This window comes from Carcharhinus amblyrhynchos, chromosome 26 (assembly GCF_965287045.1).
Source record: "Carcharhinus amblyrhynchos chromosome 26, sCarAmb.v2.hapA, whole genome shotgun sequence".
Classification (NCBI taxonomy): Eukaryota; Metazoa; Chordata; class Chondrichthyes; order Carcharhiniformes; family Carcharhinidae; genus Carcharhinus; species Carcharhinus amblyrhynchos.
In genome coordinates this window covers 18,255,754-18,274,860 of record NC_137349.1, presented here as the reverse complement: position 1 = coordinate 18,274,860, position 19,107 = coordinate 18,255,754, and the positions used below count along the sequence as shown (strand labels likewise).

The window sequence follows — 19,107 nt, the reverse complement described above, 5'->3', positions numbered from 1 at the left end:
TCAAATATCAAATGAAATAAATCAAATATCAAATGAAACATCAAATCAACTAACAAATGAAATAACTCATATCAAATCAAATATCAAATGAAACCAAATATCAAATGAAATCAGTGTTCAAGGTGAAAGGGCAGGTGGTTAACCTTTGACCCAGATACTTCCAGCTGAGGCTGCAGAGCCTAGCTCTGGATTATGTCACTTCCACCACCGGAAGCTCCGTCACTTCCGCCGCCGTGCGGGTTACGTCACATCCGGTAAGGGGCGCTTTGCTTTTGGTTTTCGCCAGAAATGGAGGAAGAGGATGTGAGTTGACGGAGGAGGCATCGTGAAGCTGACACTCTCTCTCCCCCCTCACCCTCCACTCCCTCAGAGCGACTCGTTGTCGCTCCAGTACCGGCCCATCGAGGCGGGCAGGCTGTCAGCATGAACGGCCTGTCGCTCAGCGAGCTCTGCTGCCTCTTCTGCTGCCCGCCCTGCCCCAGCCGCATCGCCGCCAAGCTGGCCTTCCTACCGCCCGAGGCCACGTACGCCGCGGTGGCCGACGAATCGGGCAGTCGCTGGAGCCTGCGCTTCACCGAGCGCGCCGAGTGGCAGTACGGCCAGCGGGAGCTGGACTGCACCGACATCTTCCTCATCCGCACCAGCCGGGGCAACAGGATCGCCTGCATGTTCATCCGCTGCTCGCCCAGCGCGAGGTAACCGTCTGACCCCTCCTCAATCCCCCTCCTCAATGCCCCTCACTATCCCCCTCCTTAATGCCCCTCCAACATTGCCCCTTGCCATTTAAGGGAACTAAATGTATTATCTCCAAATTTGCAGATGATACAAAATTTGCTGGGCGGCTGAGATACTTTAGCGTGATTTCAGTGCCACAGTGGTTAGCACTGCTGCCTCTCACTGCCGGGAACCTGGGTTCAATTCCTGGCTTGGGTTACTGTGTGTGTGTGTGTGTGTGTGTGTGTGTGGAGTCTGCACGTTCTCCCTGTGTTTGTGTGGGTTTCCTCTGGGTGCTCCAGCTTCCTCCCAGATGTGCATTGACCTGAACAGGTGCTGGGGTGTAGCAATTTCACAGGGCGATAGGGGAATTTTGCAGCAACTTCACAGCATTGCCTTACTTGTAACCGATGAATAAACTTTTTAAAAATTTGAACACGCTAAGCGAATGGGCATATGCATGGTGGATACAATGTTGACAAATGAGGTTATCCATTTTGGTAGCAATAATAAGGCTGATTATTATTTGTGTGGGTGTAAATTGAAAGAGGTGGATGCTTTGTAAGACCTTGGTGTCCTCAAGCAAGAGTCACTGAAAGTAAGTGTACAGGCAGTAAAGAAGGCAAATGGTATGTTGACCTTCATAGCAAGAGGATTTGAGTATACGAATAGGGATGTTTTATGCCATTGTACCAGCTGTTGGTGAGACCACACCTGGAATATTATTGACAGTTTTGGTGTCCTTATCTGAGGAAGAAGGCTCTTTCTATAAGGGCAGTGCAGTGAAGGTTTACCAGGCCGATTCCTGCATGGAAGGTCTAAGTCGTTAGGATTATATTCATTGGAGTTTAGAAGAGTGAGAGGTGATCTCGAAAAAACAATTTTCTAACAGATTCAGAAAGTTTTTCCCGATGGTGGGATAATCCAGAACTGGAGTCATAGTTTGATAATAAGGGGTAACTTTTTAGGACTGAGATGAGGAGAAATTTCTTCACCCAGAAAGTGATGAATGTGTGGAATTTGTTACCACAAAGTAGTTAGGGCCAAAACGTGTGGCATCAAGAAGAAATTAGATACAACTCTTCGGGGATCAGGATATTGAATTTGAAATCATAGAAACCCTACAGTGCAGAAAGAGGCCATTTGGCCCATCAGGTCTGCACTGACCACAATCCCACCCATTCCCTACCCCCATATCCTGACATATTTCCCTGCTAATCCCTCTAACCTACACATCTCAGAACACTAAGGGGCAACTTTTAAGCATGGCCAATCAACCTAACCCACGCATCTTCAGAGCACCAGGAGGAAACCCACGCAGACACGGGGAGAATGTCTATGTGGAGCTTGCACAGTGACCCAAGCTGGGAATCAAACCCAGGTCTCTGGAGTTGTGAAGCAGCAATGCTAACCACTGTGGTACTGTGCCGCCCCATGTCATTTAATCACGACAACCAGCCATGATTAAAATGAATGGCTGAACAGGCTTGAAGGGCCAAATGGCTTACTCCTTTTATTTTCTATGTTTCTATGAAAGATTAAAATTATTTGCATGGCAAGTACTTGGCACAAGATGTTTTCTAATCTTTTCTTTGAAGATATTATTCCTTGATGCCTTTTGACTTCATGGGCAAGAGCACCTTGCTTAAGCGGATGTTATTCATAGGCATGGAAACCATTTTCCCACTCTTATGGGATTTGTGACCAATTGTAATTTCTTGGTCACAGTTTTAGCTGACCTCAGCTAAAACCGTAAAATCTGAGTTTCCTGGTCAACGTGGCTTAGTTTTTCACTATAAATTCCAGGAGTCACCACATGAATTCTATGAACGTTAATTCAGGAGCATTGGCCATTAAAACTTGTACACTTTGACTTTCAGTAGCACAATTAAATATTCATAAAATCAAGTCATTATGTAATCTCAGGCTGGAACTGATATGGGATTGCACTTTTGTGTTCAGATTAATCAGTGGCGATAGGGACTAACATTCTGCAATTGAGTTTGGTGGTGTTACTGGCTGAGGTTGTCTTGAGGACTATGTTGCACACTTTCAGTGTGGCATATAGATCTTTTGACCTAATCCTGTTAGAACCCACTATTCAAGCGCTGAATTTATTGGTGACAGTCAATAGCTGCAGTTGCTGCCCTTTTGGGCTATCACGATTTGTTTGAAGTAACTTCCATTATATTACAGCAGTAAATTCCTAAGGGAAGCTCGACCATCCCATGATCAAGAAATCTTCCCATCATTCAGCCATTCCAGTGAAGCAATTACTGTATGGTAATTGAATCAAGCCTAAACAAATCTATTTTAAGAAACTGGTCCCCTCAGAGTCATTAATTAAAGAAAATGTAATTGCTGTCATTTTAAATGCAGAAAGAGCACCCATTGAGATGCTAAATTGATAAGTGCAGTTGGCTTAATTGGATGAATTGACTAAGAAGCAGTGTCTGTTGGCTTGTAGCTTTGATTTGATTTATTATTGTCACATGTATTAGTATACAATGAAAACTATTTCTTGCCTGCCACTCAGACAAAGCGTACCATTCATAGAGAAGGGAAGGAGAGCATGCAGAATGTAATGTTACAGTCATAGCTGGGGTGTAGAGTAAAGATCAACTTAGTGCAAGATAAGTCCATTCAAAAGTCTGATGGGAAGAAGCTGTTTTGAGTCAGTTGGTATGAGACCTCAGACTTTTATATCATTTTCCTGACAGAAGAAGATGGAAAGAGAGTTTGTCCAGGGTGCGTGGGGTCCTTTAATTATGCTGGCTGCTTTTCCGAGGCAGCGGGAAGTGTAGACAGATCAATGGATGGGAGGTTGGTTTGCATGATTGACTGGTCTTTATTCATGACCTTTTGTAGTTTCTTGTGGTCTTGGGTAGAGCAGGGGCCATACCAAGCTGTGATATGACCAGAAAGAATGTTTTCTACGGTGTGTCTGTGGAAGTTGGTGAGATTTGTAGCGGACATGCCAAATTTCCTTATTCTTTTGAGATAGAGGTGTAGGTGGGCTTTCCTAACTATAGTGATGGCATGAAGGGACCAGGACAGGTTGTGGTGATCTGGACACCTAAAAGCTTGAAGCTCTTGACCATTTCTGCTTTGTCCCCACTGATGTAGACTGGGGCATGTTCACCGCTACACTTCCTGAAGTCAATAACCATATCCATTTTGATATTGAGAAAGAGAGTATTGTTGTTGCACCAGTTCACCGGATTCTTTTCTGTTCTGTTTCCCGTACTTCGTTTTGTCATTGTTTGAGATCCAAACCACTACTGTAGTTTCATCAGCAAACTTGAAAATGGAGTTGAAAGGAATTTGGCCGCACAGTCATAGGTGTATAAAGAATAAAGTAGGGGCTGAGGGCACAGCCTTGTGGGGCACTGGTGTTGAGATAATTGTGGAGGAGGTGTTTTTGCCGATCCTTACTGATTGAGCTGGTATGGTTAGTGTTGTTAAGCAAATGCTCTTCAACAAGTATTTATACTGTGCTTTTAATGGAGCAAAATGTCCCATGGTGCTTCATGGGAGAGTCACCGTGCAAAATAAGAGAATTTGACATAAACCGCATATTAGGTCAGTGAACCAAAATGTTGGCCAAAAAGGAATTTGTGGAATATCTTAGAGGGATGTAAGGAATAAAAGTGAAAAGTTGTAGTGCAGTTTTTTCCAGAGCATGAATTGTTGATTGGTTTCAAGAGAGAGATAGATATTTTTCTAATTAAAAAGAGGGATTTGAGGAACCAGTGGAAGGTGGATTTGAGACCAGGGAGAGATCAGCCATGATCTGAATGGCAAAGCAGGCTTTAGTGGCTGAGTTTACCTACTTCTGCCCCTAATTCCTGTGTTCCTAGATGGAAGCTCCTTTAACAGAAGTGTCCATTGTTGTCAGCGATGCTGGGGAGATGAGGTGGCAGAGCAGGAGTATCACTGGACTAGTAATCCAGAGGCCCAGGTTATTGCTATGCAGGTGGGGGTTCAAATTCCACCCTGGCAGCTGGTGGAATTTAATTGAAATAAGGAATCTGGACTTAAAAGCTAGTTTCCATAATGACCATGAAACTGTTATTGTTGTTGTAAAAACTAATTTCATATCCTTTATAGAAGGAAATCTGCCATCCTCATTCCAGAATCCCTACAGTGTAGAAGGAAGCCATGGACCTCCACCCACGATGATCCCCCGGGCCTATCCCCATAATCCCACATTTACCCTACTAATCATCCTGACACTAAAGGCCAATTGAGCATGGCCCATCAACCTAATCCACACATCTTTGGAGTGTAGGAGGGAACTGGAGTACCCTGAGAATGTGCACATTCTACACATACTCACCCAAAGCTGGAATTGAACCTTGGTTTCTTGGGGCTGTGAGGCAGCAGTGCTAACCATTTTGCCACTGTGCTGCCCATACTGGTCTGGCCAAAATATGACCCAAGCCCACAGCAATGTGGTTGACTCTTAACTGCCCTCTGAACTGAGTGACTTGTTCAGCTGATTCAAAGGTAGTTAGAGACGAGCAACATGTGCTGGCCTTACTGGCAACGGCCATGTATCATGAAAGAATAAATGAGCTGGAGTGTATAGATATCTTGGAGGGCTCTGTGGCTGGAGGAAATTACATCATTATGGAGGGATGAGGGAATGGAGAGATTTGAAAATAAGGAAGAGCATTTCAAATTTGAGGAGCTGCTTAATTGGGATGCAATATAGGTCAGTGACCACAGAGGTAATTGGGAACAGGAATTTGTGAAAGCTGGGTCGTGGGCAGCAGACTTTTGGATGATCATTAAGTTTGAGAGAAGAACTTCAGAAGGCTGCTCAGGAATACATTGGAATAATCAACTGTAGATGAGGATGAAGGTCTGGAGCAGGGCCAGAGTTGGGCAGTGCTGCAAAGGTGAAGGAGGTAGTCTTCATGACATAGATACGTGGTTGATGGCTCATCAAAGGCTCTGGCATAACACTAAGGTTGTGAGCAGTGTAGGTCAGCCTTAGATTGCCAAGGACAGTGAGTCTAGACAGTGGCTTCAACCTCCCCAGTGCTTAATTGGAGGAAACCATGGCTCATTCAGTACATAATAGTGGATTTTGACACTGAAGATGTTGAGAGAAGTGAAGTTGATCTGGTTGTCAGCACACATGTGGAAATGGACTGTTTTCAAATGATGTTGTCCTGGAGCAGCATGTAGATGGATCCTTGGGTGACACTAGAATTAACATTGGAGTGGGAAGAGGAGCTATTCTAATTAATTCTGTCTATAACTGGATAGATAATGCAGTCCCATCAGCTGGAAAATGATGAAGAGCTGTTGGAGGTTTGTCTGATCAATCATGTTCGAGGGAAAGACCTGTAGTTTAGCTTTGTCACGGTGAGCTTTAGTACCATGACAGGACCAGGAAGCCTAATTGGAGGGATTCAAACATGGAGTTCTGGGATAGCTGTGTATGATTTTGGGAGATGACAGCACGTTCATGGACTTTAGAGACTGGCTGGTAGCTTGTAAGGATGGAAGAGTTGAGGGGTTTTTTTTTGTGTATTGGTGATAATGAATTTGAAAGAGGGGGCAGTGAGAACTACTGTCATTATCAGCTTACATGTGGCCCTGGAGGGGAAGTTGGGTGTTGAGCCATTGAGTGGGAAAACTGTTGAGGAAGCAGGAGGCACGTCTCATGATCCAGTTTGGAGAGGATATGAAGAGGAATGGGAAAGAAACTAGATAAAGATTCAAGGCTGAGCAGAACCCTTACGACAAAAGAGAAACAGAGCAAACAGCGGATTCTGTCTCAGCGGCAAAGAAATCCATGCGTTCCTCACATGTTGGAGAAATGTTGGCGAGTATTTAAGGACGTAGTTTGCTATTGATGAACTGAAGTCAGGGTTAGCTTTGCATTCCAGGATGATCCTGGAATAGTGAGCAGTTTTAACAGATGAGTAGAGCTTGATGTGGCCAAATCTGATGAATGGCTAAACCAGTTGTCCACCATATTGTTCCTGTCTGCATCCCTGGAGTTTCAGGGAATGGAGGTCAAGGTCACACTGGGATATAAGCTGGGTGAGAATGTGGAATGGTTTTAATGAGGGTTCAGGGGTGTGTGGAAACAGTATTCATCATTTTAAATGGAAAAAATGAAATAGATTGATTCTTTTAATTTATTCTTGAAAGGCATCCTTTGTCTTTAGGCAACATTTACAAGCCTTGTCCTTCATAATATGTGAGGTGTTTACTAACAAATGGGTGCAAGCAGAATCTAATTGATAATGATCAAATTTTTTTTATGAATTTAGTGACTGAAAATGAGAATGGATTGTTACAATTAATTGCATGGTTAAGCCAAGTTTAAGTGGGCACATACAGCCAGATTTGGAGGAGCTGCAAGCTATAATTGAGATGTCAGAATATGGCTTTTTATGATTTAACAGATGTGTTTATTAAAATTCTGAATATATTGTATGTCAGTTCACAAATCTAGCTTTTTGGGAGTTGGCAGAATTGTATGGTCTTGCGTTTACAGTACAGATTTTCACCAAGAAACATGGCTGTGTGTTTTGGTTAGGTGCATACAGTACTGATTAGCATTTATAGTGTTTTAAGCCTGTCTCTAGAGTGCTTTACAAATGTATGATTTTAAAAGTACAGTGACTGTTGCAGCAGTACTCTGCAGAAAACAATAAAATAGATAACCACTTTATCTGTTCGTTTGGTAGCAATTGTTGAGGGAACAATGTTGGCAGAAGGAACTTCTTTGAAGAATTAATAATTCTGAAAGACTAAAGGAAACATCATAAATTGCACACTGAACTATTATTTTTAGCTATCTAACCAGAGGTTGACTTTGTTAAATACTAGAATGTCATGGCTAAGATTCCAGTAGTCTCTTCCAAGTTTAGCTTTCAGAGGATGAACAAGTATTTTTGGTATTCCTAGTCAATTCATGTTGATTGTTTGGGTGACCTGTGTCCAATTTGAAATCAAATAGTTGATTTTCTGCTTGTAATGAAAGCACTGATTCAAATCTTAACATCCATGATGGCAGAAACTATTAGAAACGGAAGATGAAAAAGCGTTACTAAGTGTGCTTAAATACTTAAAGCATGAAAGTTATTCACTAAAACATCAAAACCTGAGAGATGTATGTAACGTTTTATGTCTAATTTAGGGAACAAATGCTTTGAAATGGAAATTGACTGCAATTCACAGTCAAGCATGCCCGCTGTAAGGTTGCACCACTGTTTGAGGGTGGGGAGGTGGGGTCAGGATTGATCTGACCCTTTTTAAAATAATGTTTGGAGTCATGTTGGAGCTTATGACACTTAGCTGAGGAAATGTATGGATGAATATGTCACAGGTACTTCGCTACCAGTTTAGACGCACCAACAATTTGCTTGGCAAGTCTGACTCAATCCAGTAGATGAAATAGCTGCAAGTTTGGTCGCAAAGCTGTTCAGTTGAGAATATTTAACTTGATCTGCGATTAGAGTCAGTAATCTTTCTGTGTATCTACAAAATACATTCTTTAAAAAGTAGAGGTTGGCTTATTTCAGTTGAGTATTTTTATATATCCTGTTTGTTACTCCTTGCTAGGCTGGATTCCATCTGTACTAGTTATCCTTTGATGCCTCCTCAAATTGATATTTTTATATGAACTTCTTAAGATATGTTGGCTGGACATTCGTTCATGGGGAAATATCAAGGTTGATCTCAATTCTGACACTGCATTCCTTTCCCAACAATGGTGCAGCTTTACAGTGGGTGTGCTCAACTGTGAATCTCAAGGACAATTTTCCAATCCAAAGCATTGACATCCTGAGTTAGGCATGGAATGTGCTGTATTTCTCCAGTTTTGATACTTTAATGCAGCCAACCCAGAGATGTCATTTTCCAACTGAAGGCAAGTGTTAGAGAAGTCCTGATCACTTTACTGTAAAGTATCTATTTTAAGTTTTTAGATATATCATGCCAGAATAATAAACATGTAGTGGTGGAACTTGGCAGAGATCCAAGTTGAAGGTCAAGATTCTGTTGATGATGCAGTGATGCATTCTCATTATTTTGCAGTGACACTACACCAATGATTTAATTGTCACGTGACACTATGCGTGAGTGCTCCTCCACTGCCCAGAACTGCTTCAATGTAGTTACATTATGCACAATAAATAGTAAATCAAGTATATTTATTTTAATTGATCTACTGGATATCAGTAACAAAAATTTAAAAATTCTCGTAATAGGCTGATTTGAAGGGCCTGGTTTGATGTAACTGCATTTTTTTGTTCTTGCAAAATTAAGCATTTATATGCTGTAAAAGTACTCATTGTCGCACTCATTGTTTTCCAGCTTCCATTGGTACTGGTTTCAGTGTATTATTGGAGCTTGGTATTGCCTGATTTGTGAAAAGGCATTTTCTGCTGTTAATTGTACTACCAAATTTTGCTACCAAGTAAACCTGTTGAACTTTATCCTGGTGTTGTGAGACTTCTTACTGTAATTGTGCAGCAGAGCAGGAAATAATTAAATGGGGCCATTTTTACAATACAGGTATTTTAGCGAGGGTTCACTAGGTTGATTCCTGGGATAGAATGGGTTGTTTTATGGGGAAGGTTGAGCAGGTTAGGCCTATACTCATTGGAGTTTAGAATGAGACTGAAACATAAGATTCTAAGGGGGCTTGGCAGTGTAGATGGTGCTGAGAGGATTTCTCCCATTAGGGAGAATTTAGAACTGGGTGACACTGTTTCAAATAAGGAATCACCCATTCAAGATGGGGACAAGGCGTAATTATTTAAAGAATCGTCAATCTTTGGATTCTTCACCCTGGAGTTCAGTGCAGGCTGGGAGTTAGATTTTTTTTTGTAGGGAATGGGTGGGCAGGCAGGAAAGTGGTATTGAGTCCACAATCGGATCATCAGTTACCTTATTTGAATGGGAGAGCAGGCTCAAGATGCAAATGGGAAACTCCTGGTCCTTTTTATGCTCTTATGTTGCTGTGCAATGATTCCTGCTGGAAAGTGGAGATCCAGATAGGAATGGTCTTGGCTGTGTATTGTGCTAATATTCATTGCCTGGACTGTCAAGTTTGATTACAAGTGAAGTCTGAGGACAGACAATGTCTGTGTCAGAACAGAAAACATCCCTGCCCTTGATGTCTTGACTCTTTCACGTGCTACCCTTTTAACTAGAATTGAAGATTTTCTTTTTTTATTTTGATAGGCTTTTCAAATGTTTTAATTCACTGCAGCAGATGGAATTCATGCGACACAATAATTATGTAAAGGGTAGAATGCGAACCTGTGCAGAGTCAGACATTAGATAAAGCTCCACAGGCATAAGTTAATACAAAACAGAGAATCTAAGGATATGTTGTCTTGACTGTGGAGCAGCAGAGAATACATGGAGTACCTGTATGCAATTTTCTGGATCATGCATATTCAAGACAATTCTTGTGATACAGTAAGTTATTTTGATGAATTTTGTCATGTTGTATTGCTTTCCTGAAATTAGGATGAGAAATCTGCTCTCATTCGGGATTTAGCGAAGTGGATTTAAGTGGATTTGTGGAATTTTGAGTGGATGTGGAATGGAGAGGGTGAAGTCCTATTCTGTAACTATATGGGTGTTCCTCTGCAGCACCAGTTGACTGGGGTCACGTGCTCAGAGGGCTATCTGTCACTATTTCCACAGTTCTTCAAAACAGTCCATTACTTAACCATTATGTGTAAAATAACTTGCAAAGACAAAATGCGATAGAAACTGTTTGCTGACTTTGAGAGTAAATGCTGACCTTTCCTGTTTGAGCTGGACGGTCTGTCTCCATCTTTTGATTTGATTTTATTATTATCACATGTATTTGTATACAGTGAAAACTATTGTTTCTTGTGTGCTACACAGACAAAACATATCACACATAGGGAAGGAAAGGAGCGATTGCAGGATGTACTGTTACAGTCATAGCTACGGTGTAGAGAAAGATCAACTTAATGTGAGGTCGGCCTATTCAAAAGTCTGATGACAGCAAGGAAGCTGTTTTTGAATCGGTTGGTACGTGACCTCAGATTTTTGTATCTTTTTCCCTTATGGAAGAAGGTGGAAAGGAGTATGCACAGCGTGCATGTGGTCCTTGGTTATACTGACTGCTTTTACGAGCAGCAGGAAGTGTACTCAGTGTAATTGAATAGAAGGCTGGTTTGTGTGATGGACAGGCTTCATTCATGATCCTTTGTAGTTTCTTATGGTCTTGGACAGAGCAGGAGCCATATCAATCTGTGATACACCACAGAAAGCATTTTTCCTCTGGTTGTATCTGTAAGAGTTGATGAGAGTTGTAGCAGACATGCCAAATGTTTTTAGCCTCCTGAGAAAGTTGAGGCATGGGTAGGCTTTCTTAACCACAACATCTGCATGGAGGGACCAGGAAAGGTTGTTGGTGATCTGAACATCTAAAGTCTTGAAGCTCTTGGCCGTTTCTATTTCATCCCCATTGATGTAGACGGGGCATGCCTTCCACAATACTTCCTGAAGCCGAGGACTGTCTCCTTTATTTGGTTGACGATGATGAAAGGATTATTGTCGTTGTACCAGTTCACCAGATTCTCTATCTCTTTCTTGTATTCCACCTCATATTTGTTTGAGATATGACTCCAAGCGATATTGTCAAGTTTGCTGATGACACTCGAGTTGCAGGGGAATGTGGCCATACAGTCAAAGGGGTATAAGGAATATACCAAGGCGCTGAGGACGCAGTGTTATGGAGTACTGTGTTGAGAATGATCGTGGAGAACATATTGTTGCCTGACCTTACTGATTGTGGTCTGTGGGTTATGAAGTCTAGGATCCAGTTGCAGAGGGTGGAGCTAAGTCCTAGGGCACAAAGTTTGCAGATGAGTCTTGTAGAAATAATGGTGTTAAAGGCTGAACTGTAGTCTACGAATAGGAGTCTGACTTAGGTGTCTTTGTTAACTAGGTGTTCCAGGGTTGAGTGTAGGGCTAGGGAGATGGCCTCTGCTGTGGATTTGTTGTGGTCATAGGCAAATTGTACTGGATTCGGGCAGTCTGGTAGGCAGGAATTGATTTGTACCATGGCTATCTTTCGGAGCATTTCATAATGATGGATATCAGAGCCACCGGATGATGGTCATTAAGGTACACTGCCTGGCTTTTCTCTGATACTAGATCTTGCACGTTCTATAAATTTGTGTGCTTTCATCAATGCCTCACCATCAACTCTGATCTACAATTGTTTTTGGTTGGTCATTTGGAATTGCTGAAAGTATTTCTCTCGTGGTTTTCTCCCATAGTCCAAAAGATGTGTTGGTTAGATGCATTGGCCATGCTAAATTCTTTGTGTACCGAATCAGCGTGCTGGAGTGTGGCGACTGGGGGATTTCACAGTAACTTCATTGCAGTGTTAATGTAAGCCTACTTGTGACACAAATAAATGAACTTTAAAATCTCTTCTTGGGGTGCAGCCTGAGAACCATGATGAATGTATTTTGCTCTCGCTATCAGGCTTGGACAGATTTTAAATGTGGAGTGTAATGTGTTTAATCTTTTTATTCATGTCCTTTTGGAGTTCTGCACTCCTCCTTAAACTGTAGATCTTGTTTCGCTAGTCCTCGACAAGTTTTGGAATCATTGCTCTTTACTAGAACAAAGCCCTGTGAATAAGCACTTATCTGCTGTCTGCTTCTTCAGAGCAAGTGCTGAATACATGCAATATTACTGCCGTATCACTTGAATCAAAGGGTTCTAAAAATATAACTGTGTGCATGTTGTGAAAAGTCTCAGCAGCAGGTCCCAGAGCAGGTGACTGCTTGTATGATCCGTTTTAATTTCTTTCTTCCAGTGAGATAGTGACAAACGTGCAGCACTCTTTCCTGAGGTTAATCTGAAGAGCGACTTAACCCTTCAATTCTACTGTGTACCTGCCATGTCCCTGTTCTACGAACAGAACAGTGCTGATCTATTTGGCTGATTTGAGATGTTTCCAGTGTGATGTACTTCATATTATTCATTGCGTTCAGTCCTGTCGCCGCTTAGTTGGAAATTTAGCTAGTGTTTGCTCCCAGAGATCACCCCCGCATCAGGGAGCTGTTACCATGGTAACTGCATAGACTGTTTCAGATTGCTGAGACTAAGTCCACCCCCTCAATTTTCCCCCCTCAACTTGATGACTCAGCCCTTTAATTAACAGCACCACCCCCGTGACTTATACCCACGCAGTGCCCAGTGCCATCGTCCTCTGAGCATTGCAAATAAATGCACAGGAGAATGCAACTCCGTGATTAATGAGTGCTAGCGTCAAATTATACTGTCTTGCCACTTAAAGGAATGAGTCATTACATGGTGGTGAGGGATATTAGTGGAATTATCAGAATGTCACAACCTGAAAAACCCATAATGGTACCAAAGCGATTATGATCCAGGTGCAGACTTTTAAATCTGGTACCGACCATGGGTGATATTGAAAGTAATTTTTTATTTTCCAATTTTTGTCCCTGTTCTTCTGGAAACATTGACATGTGGAGGGTTCCTTGATAAAAGCAATTTTCCAATACTGGCCTAGGTAACCATTATTCTTAAGAATCTACACAGTTTATATCAACTTATGTTGATTGTGTTGTGCCTTGCAGCTGACCCAATCCTGTCCTTACTTGATGGCCCCACACATGCCTTACAGTCAGGGTAATTGGTTAGCGATCAGGAATGGGTATCTCTGCTGTGTTTACCTCTTATCCTTTTCCAGGTGATGTTGAGTGCCTACTAGTGCTGACTGTGCAGAAGGGTTCTATTGCAAGTAGCTGATATGAGTGGCCCAGAATTTTCGCATGCAAGGCTGTATACTCTGTGCATACTGCACAATTATATATTTCATACATGCACTGTGCATAGACAAGACTGTAGGTATTGACGTAGCTGAATTTAGCAATAGATACCAGAACAGCAACATCTGGGTTTAAGATCTTTTCTAGTACTATAATATTTTAATTATTTTGAAGTATTTTTTCTTCTGCTTACTGACTTGCAGTTTGTCAGTGCTACAGGAAACAGAACATCTTTCTCCTCTGTGATTGGAACACTGAGCTGTATCCCACCTGAGTTAATTACTGGTAGATTAGGTCTCTAGGCGGAAGTATTGGGAATAATTTGATAAAGGATCATTAGTTGCATATAGTTCCCTTATCTATAAACTAAATAAGTCTGGGGTTAAGCATGACAGATTGGTCAGAGCATAACAGTTCTGCATGAGGTATCTTTTATTTACAGAATTGGACGAACATTTGCTATTGCACATTGTCTTTCGAGCCCTTAGTTTCTCTAACTGATACTTTATGCTAGCAGTTCAACAACTGAAATAAGATTAACTGACTTTTATTCCGCTGCAGTAAAGATGCTCTAATCTCGTTAGGCTTTTGGTAGAACCTGTTCAAACCAATTGGTATTCATTCAGTTGCTGTTCAGTTTGCTCACAACTTGATTCCAACCTACCTATACAATCTGCTCGAATCACAAAAATACGCACGTTCTTGACTGGCCTTGCAGGTTTATGCTGCTGCTCTGAATGCCAAACTATTTTCTTTGATTTCTCTCAGCTATCTCATTGTCAGTATCTAACAGTTGGTCTGTTCCAGCTTCCAAATTATTATTATTTATGTATTGGCTGGGTGTGTTAAATTTGAATGATCAACCATGAGAATTACTTTCAATTATCATATATATTTTCAGTTATAAAAGTGGAAATCTAGTGGTGTAATTAATGTTTGCGTTTTTAGTGAACTCTTAGATCAAGTTAACTAATTTGAGTATCATGCATTTTAACATATTTCAATACTGAATTTAAGTGAGTGGATGAATTGGATACAGAGGATTTGTTTGGTTGCTTAAATTAGTGCAAATGTCTAATTTTTGAGTTGACTATTTCTGCTGGATAGACTCCTTCCCTTAGCCTGTGAATGATTGCAACTGAGTTGTCAGAAGGGGTTAGGTGCACAGTTCCAGGCAATTGGTTTCCTTCTGCTTAGTCATTGAGTAGGTGGAGGAGGAGTCACGGTCTGCCTGGCCTGTCCATCTATTCTTCCTAAGGATAGTGTTAGAGAGATTAATAGGAGAGGCCATGATGGAATGATATATACATCAAAAAAATTGAATTTAAATCAGAAAAATATTTGCTTCATGCCAAGAAGACATTATGGTGCCAGTTTTCACTACTGCAGAATATTTGCTGCTGCACTTGCTCTGGGTAGTGAAACCAACCATATGCAGTTTAAAGCATTCTTATGCAGAGTACTGTACTCGCAGAATAAAGCTTACTATGCAGATTCTCTGTGTTCTTTTTAGATTGACAAAGCAAGGCCTTTGGGAATATCTGGAATAGCGAGAAATGTTCATGTCAGCATGCTCCCTGTTTGAAACACTCCAAAGTGATGAACTGTGAGTGTTTTGTGTTCTTAGTACTGTAGTGTTATTTTTACAGTTTCTGACTTCTACACTATAGCATGTGAAGATCACACATTTTGAAATACTTCATCAGTGAAAATTAATGACATACTCTTCTGATGCGGCAGTGTATTGTATATGCACAGAATAAAGCTGGGCATACATATTCATTTCATTAAGACCCTCTTTAAACCCACCTTTGCACAAATGTTTGGTTATCCTCCTAATACCACCTCCTTTGGCTTGAGATCCATATTTGTTTACATCTCTGTGAACCGACTTGGGTTATTTTTCTAGGATAAAGGTGATTATATAAATGTAAATTTTTGCTTTCTTACCTGACTTGCCCTGTCTCTCTCTCCCCCTCCCTCTTGCTTCTCTCTCTGAAACACTTGCAAAGAGTGATTCATACACAGGTGGAATTTTAAGTCTGTACTACAACTTTAAGTAGTGGTGTGCTTTGTGATGCTGATGTGCCTTTAAGAAATATATTTTTAATCGTGTTTTCTGCAGTTATGAGTCGGCCCTGAACTGTTTACTTAGCAGTCCTTTTATTGCTGCTTAAATGATTTGAATGAGGTTTTATTTTTATTCTGAGCCTCATATTTCCTAAGATTTTCATGGCCCTGAATTGTTGGAGAAAGAATGATGACAGTCAGGTACAGCAGGTGTTTTAGTTAGTTGTTTGGACTTCAGACTGCAAAGCAGTATTTGTGTTTCTCTTCCTGGTATTATAAATTCTGCTGGCTAGCTGGAAGCAGGTGGCCTTGCCTTCCCAGATTGAAAATTCTGTTACTGGTGGTTTGCTAGCTAGTAACTAACATGTCTTTGTCTTTTGAAGTGGTTTGCTGGGAAAAGCCAGTGGCCAGCAGTTGCATTATTTCTATCTCGAGATCTGCTGGATGTTGTAAGGCTGGGAAGTTAGAATTTCAATTCTCCAACCTAAGTTCCAGCATTACATGAGCATCCTTATTTTCTGTGTTAAACCTGTGGCAGATGTATGTTTTAAGGAGGTTTGTTGGGTTGGAACTTTTCATATAGTTAAGGTTTACACAATATCATGGTTATTTGTTTTTCTTGTTTGTAATCGGTAAAAATTATTGCTATATGTTAACTGTATTCTGAAATAAACTGTTTAATAGCTCTCTAGTGGATCAGTTGAATCATACCTGATGAAATATCTGATCATCCTTGCCAAATTCAGGTTGCAAAATTTATCCAGGCGGACTTCATAAAATACTTTAGAGTTTCTGACTTGAATTATAACAGCTTGCACATTTCAGCTGAAAATCTAAAATGCCAATCCGTTTGGAGTTTGTAAAACAAGGTGCAGCTATCATTAGCACGTACATGTGTTGTATCTGTAACTTTTATGAAGAATAATAAATAATGACAATCAGTGGCAAGGTCACGCCCCTAAACTTTCAGGTTGTGTGAATGTATGTTGGTGCATCAGATTTTATAGTAGGACTTTTAAGGGCTTCCTTTTTAAAGTTGTTACTGTACTCCAGAATATCCTGGCATATTGCTTTTCTGCGGACTTGGAAAAAAATATTAAAATTAATTTTAACAAGCCTGATTTTGTATCCTTTCATGAATTCCTCAAATAAGATCTGATGGATGTTGTTTCTCCTTGGATCTGACAATGTGTTTGATACAATTGAACATCAGCCTGTCAGCCTGGACCGTTGCCGATTCAAATTGTGGCTTCTTTATCTTCTCACATACATCTGCCTCTGTTCACCTGTTTCTCAGCTCTCTCTCCACTCCCACTTCCCATGGAAGACAACATGAACATAACACTACATACTGTTGAATGAGATGAAAAGAAAAGCTAAAACTTGGATGTCAAACCTGAGTTATTACAAGTGCAAATGAAAAACGTCACCTTGGAAAGGGGCTCAATGATTGAGAATCAGGAGGAATGAAATGCTAGGTGACTACATTTGTCAGTGATGGTCCTGGGCCACGCATGGTTGTTGAACTTCAATAATCCAACCTCAAATCCCACTGCTGCTTTTGGTCATGCTACTTATTTGCTTATTTGTCCTGTTTGTATGTTGTGGCGGAAAGTTTGAAAAGGCCTGATGTTGGTGTTACTACCTCACTGGAGGCCAGACCCGAAATCAAAACACCAATATCCATTTATACCAGGCGTCTGTAAATTTTACATGCATGTATTTAAGGCTCCATGATATGCACCTCAATGAATTCATTCCCGTAGTGTATAACTTGATCAATAGTTTGTAGCAATAGTCTTTATTACTGTAATTTTCAAAGAGCCTTTTGAATGTATTGAACTAACTCCACAAATAGAGCTCCAACCAAAATTAGCAAAGATGACTTATTTCTGTGCATTATAATCTATTGTGTTTACTAGAATAATTAAATAGCTGTCTGTGTAACCCCAAACTAGCATGAAGCACAAAAATAAAAGCAAAAGACTCTGGATGCTGGGACTCTGAAATAAACAGGAAATGATGGAAAACTCAGCAGGGTCTGGCAGTATCCAAGGAGAGAGAAAACAGTATACAGACTCGACATGAACTCCGTTTCCCTCTCCACAGACGCTGCCAGACCTGCTGAGTTTTTCTAGCACCTTCTGTTTTAATTATGAAGCATATACATTTTTTAATGCATTAGGACTCTTTTTGAACCTTGAACATATGAATGTACCCTCCTGTTCAAAATCAAAATACTGTGGATGCTGGAAATCCTATGGAGAAAGTTAATGTTTCAGGTCGAGGATCTTTCTTCTCAACCCCTTCTGAACACTGTCTCTGGAGCTGTTATTTTTAAGAGCTACATCTTTCACACCATGCATTTTTTTGATGTATTTCTAGGGGCATTAGCAAGTAAAGCATATGTGAATTGCAGTGTTGGTCTATATAACTCGTTAGGCCTAATAATCAGTTAGAGTACACCTTCCAGAGCCAGGGAGGAACGTCACCTAGTGAAAAGGTGAGGTACCTGCATGTGCAGGTGAGGAAAAGGATTACTTGTGGCAAAGATAAAATTGAGGCTGCAGTTTGATTCTGGCTTATGTTGGGATGAATTGTCAGCCAAGCTTAGATCTGCTGCAGTGAGGTTTCCACTTGCCTGGCTACCACTCTTCTTTCAGAATTAGGGCATATTTAGGGTCAGGATGGGAAATTGTGGACTCTTGCTGCTTTCTAAAGCTGACCTACATTGAAACCTAGGCACAATGGGAACTAGGTAGGTAAATCAATAGGTTGATGGTTAATTAAATCATAAGTGTTTACTTGGGTTAATTAGTAGCATTCTCGCAAGAGTAATCAGTAGGAAAGTATTTTTTACTGAGACAACCATGTACAAACTGTACAAAAACCAAGTGCTGGATGTTCTGAGCAGGTCTGACAGCATAATCAGAGCTAGCGAAGGGTCATCAGGACTTGAAACATTGGCTGTATTCTCTCTCCACAGATGCTGTCAGACCTGCTGAGATTATCCAGCATCTGCAGTATTTTACTTTCATACTACGCACAAACTGTATGTGGTGCATCAAGAGTATCACGCTGGTTAGATTTGTGATCCAGTTTTACTTTGAATAGTTGATCAAGTTTCATTCTTAAAATGCAAAACAAACCTGAGCTGGGCCAGATTTTTCTGTTGCATGTTTAAGTGAAACTCAGTCTGTATGTTACAAGTACTATTGGTCTAAAAACATGTTTGGTATAAGTATTTAATAATAGGAATTCAAAGATATTGCAAACAGTATTGTGGTTATTTATTCGCTCTGACAATCTGATGTGAATACAAAATTAACATCAAATACCCAAATCTACCAAAAAAAACTTATTCTTTAATGACCTTGGCAAGCAGTGATGTAAATAGTACACTTTACAGACTGTCAGCAAACAGTTAAAAGGCTTGTGGGGGTGGGCAGGCTTTGGGAAGCTAGGAAGTGAGTTACAGTCTGCATAGTTCCCAGCT

The 19,107-nt window shown here is 40.8% G+C and overlaps 1 protein-coding gene across 2 annotated transcripts in view; it reads left to right on the top strand.

Annotated features, from left to right (window-relative positions):
* The first annotated feature begins 228 nt into the window (after nt 1-228).
* Nucleotides 229-19,107, top strand: part of LOC145358561 (alpha/beta hydrolase domain-containing protein 17B-like) — a 63,922-nt gene continuing 45,043 nt past the window's right edge. Inside the window, exon 1 of one of the 2 annotated variants that reach the window (XM_080212719.1) lies at nt 229-695. In XM_080212719.1, the coding sequence (XP_080068845.1) occupies nt 424-695 (272 nt within the window). In that variant the 5' untranslated portion in view covers nt 229-423. The remainder of the gene's footprint in view (nt 696-19,107) is intronic. The other variant, XM_080212718.1, reaches the window with a different exon arrangement.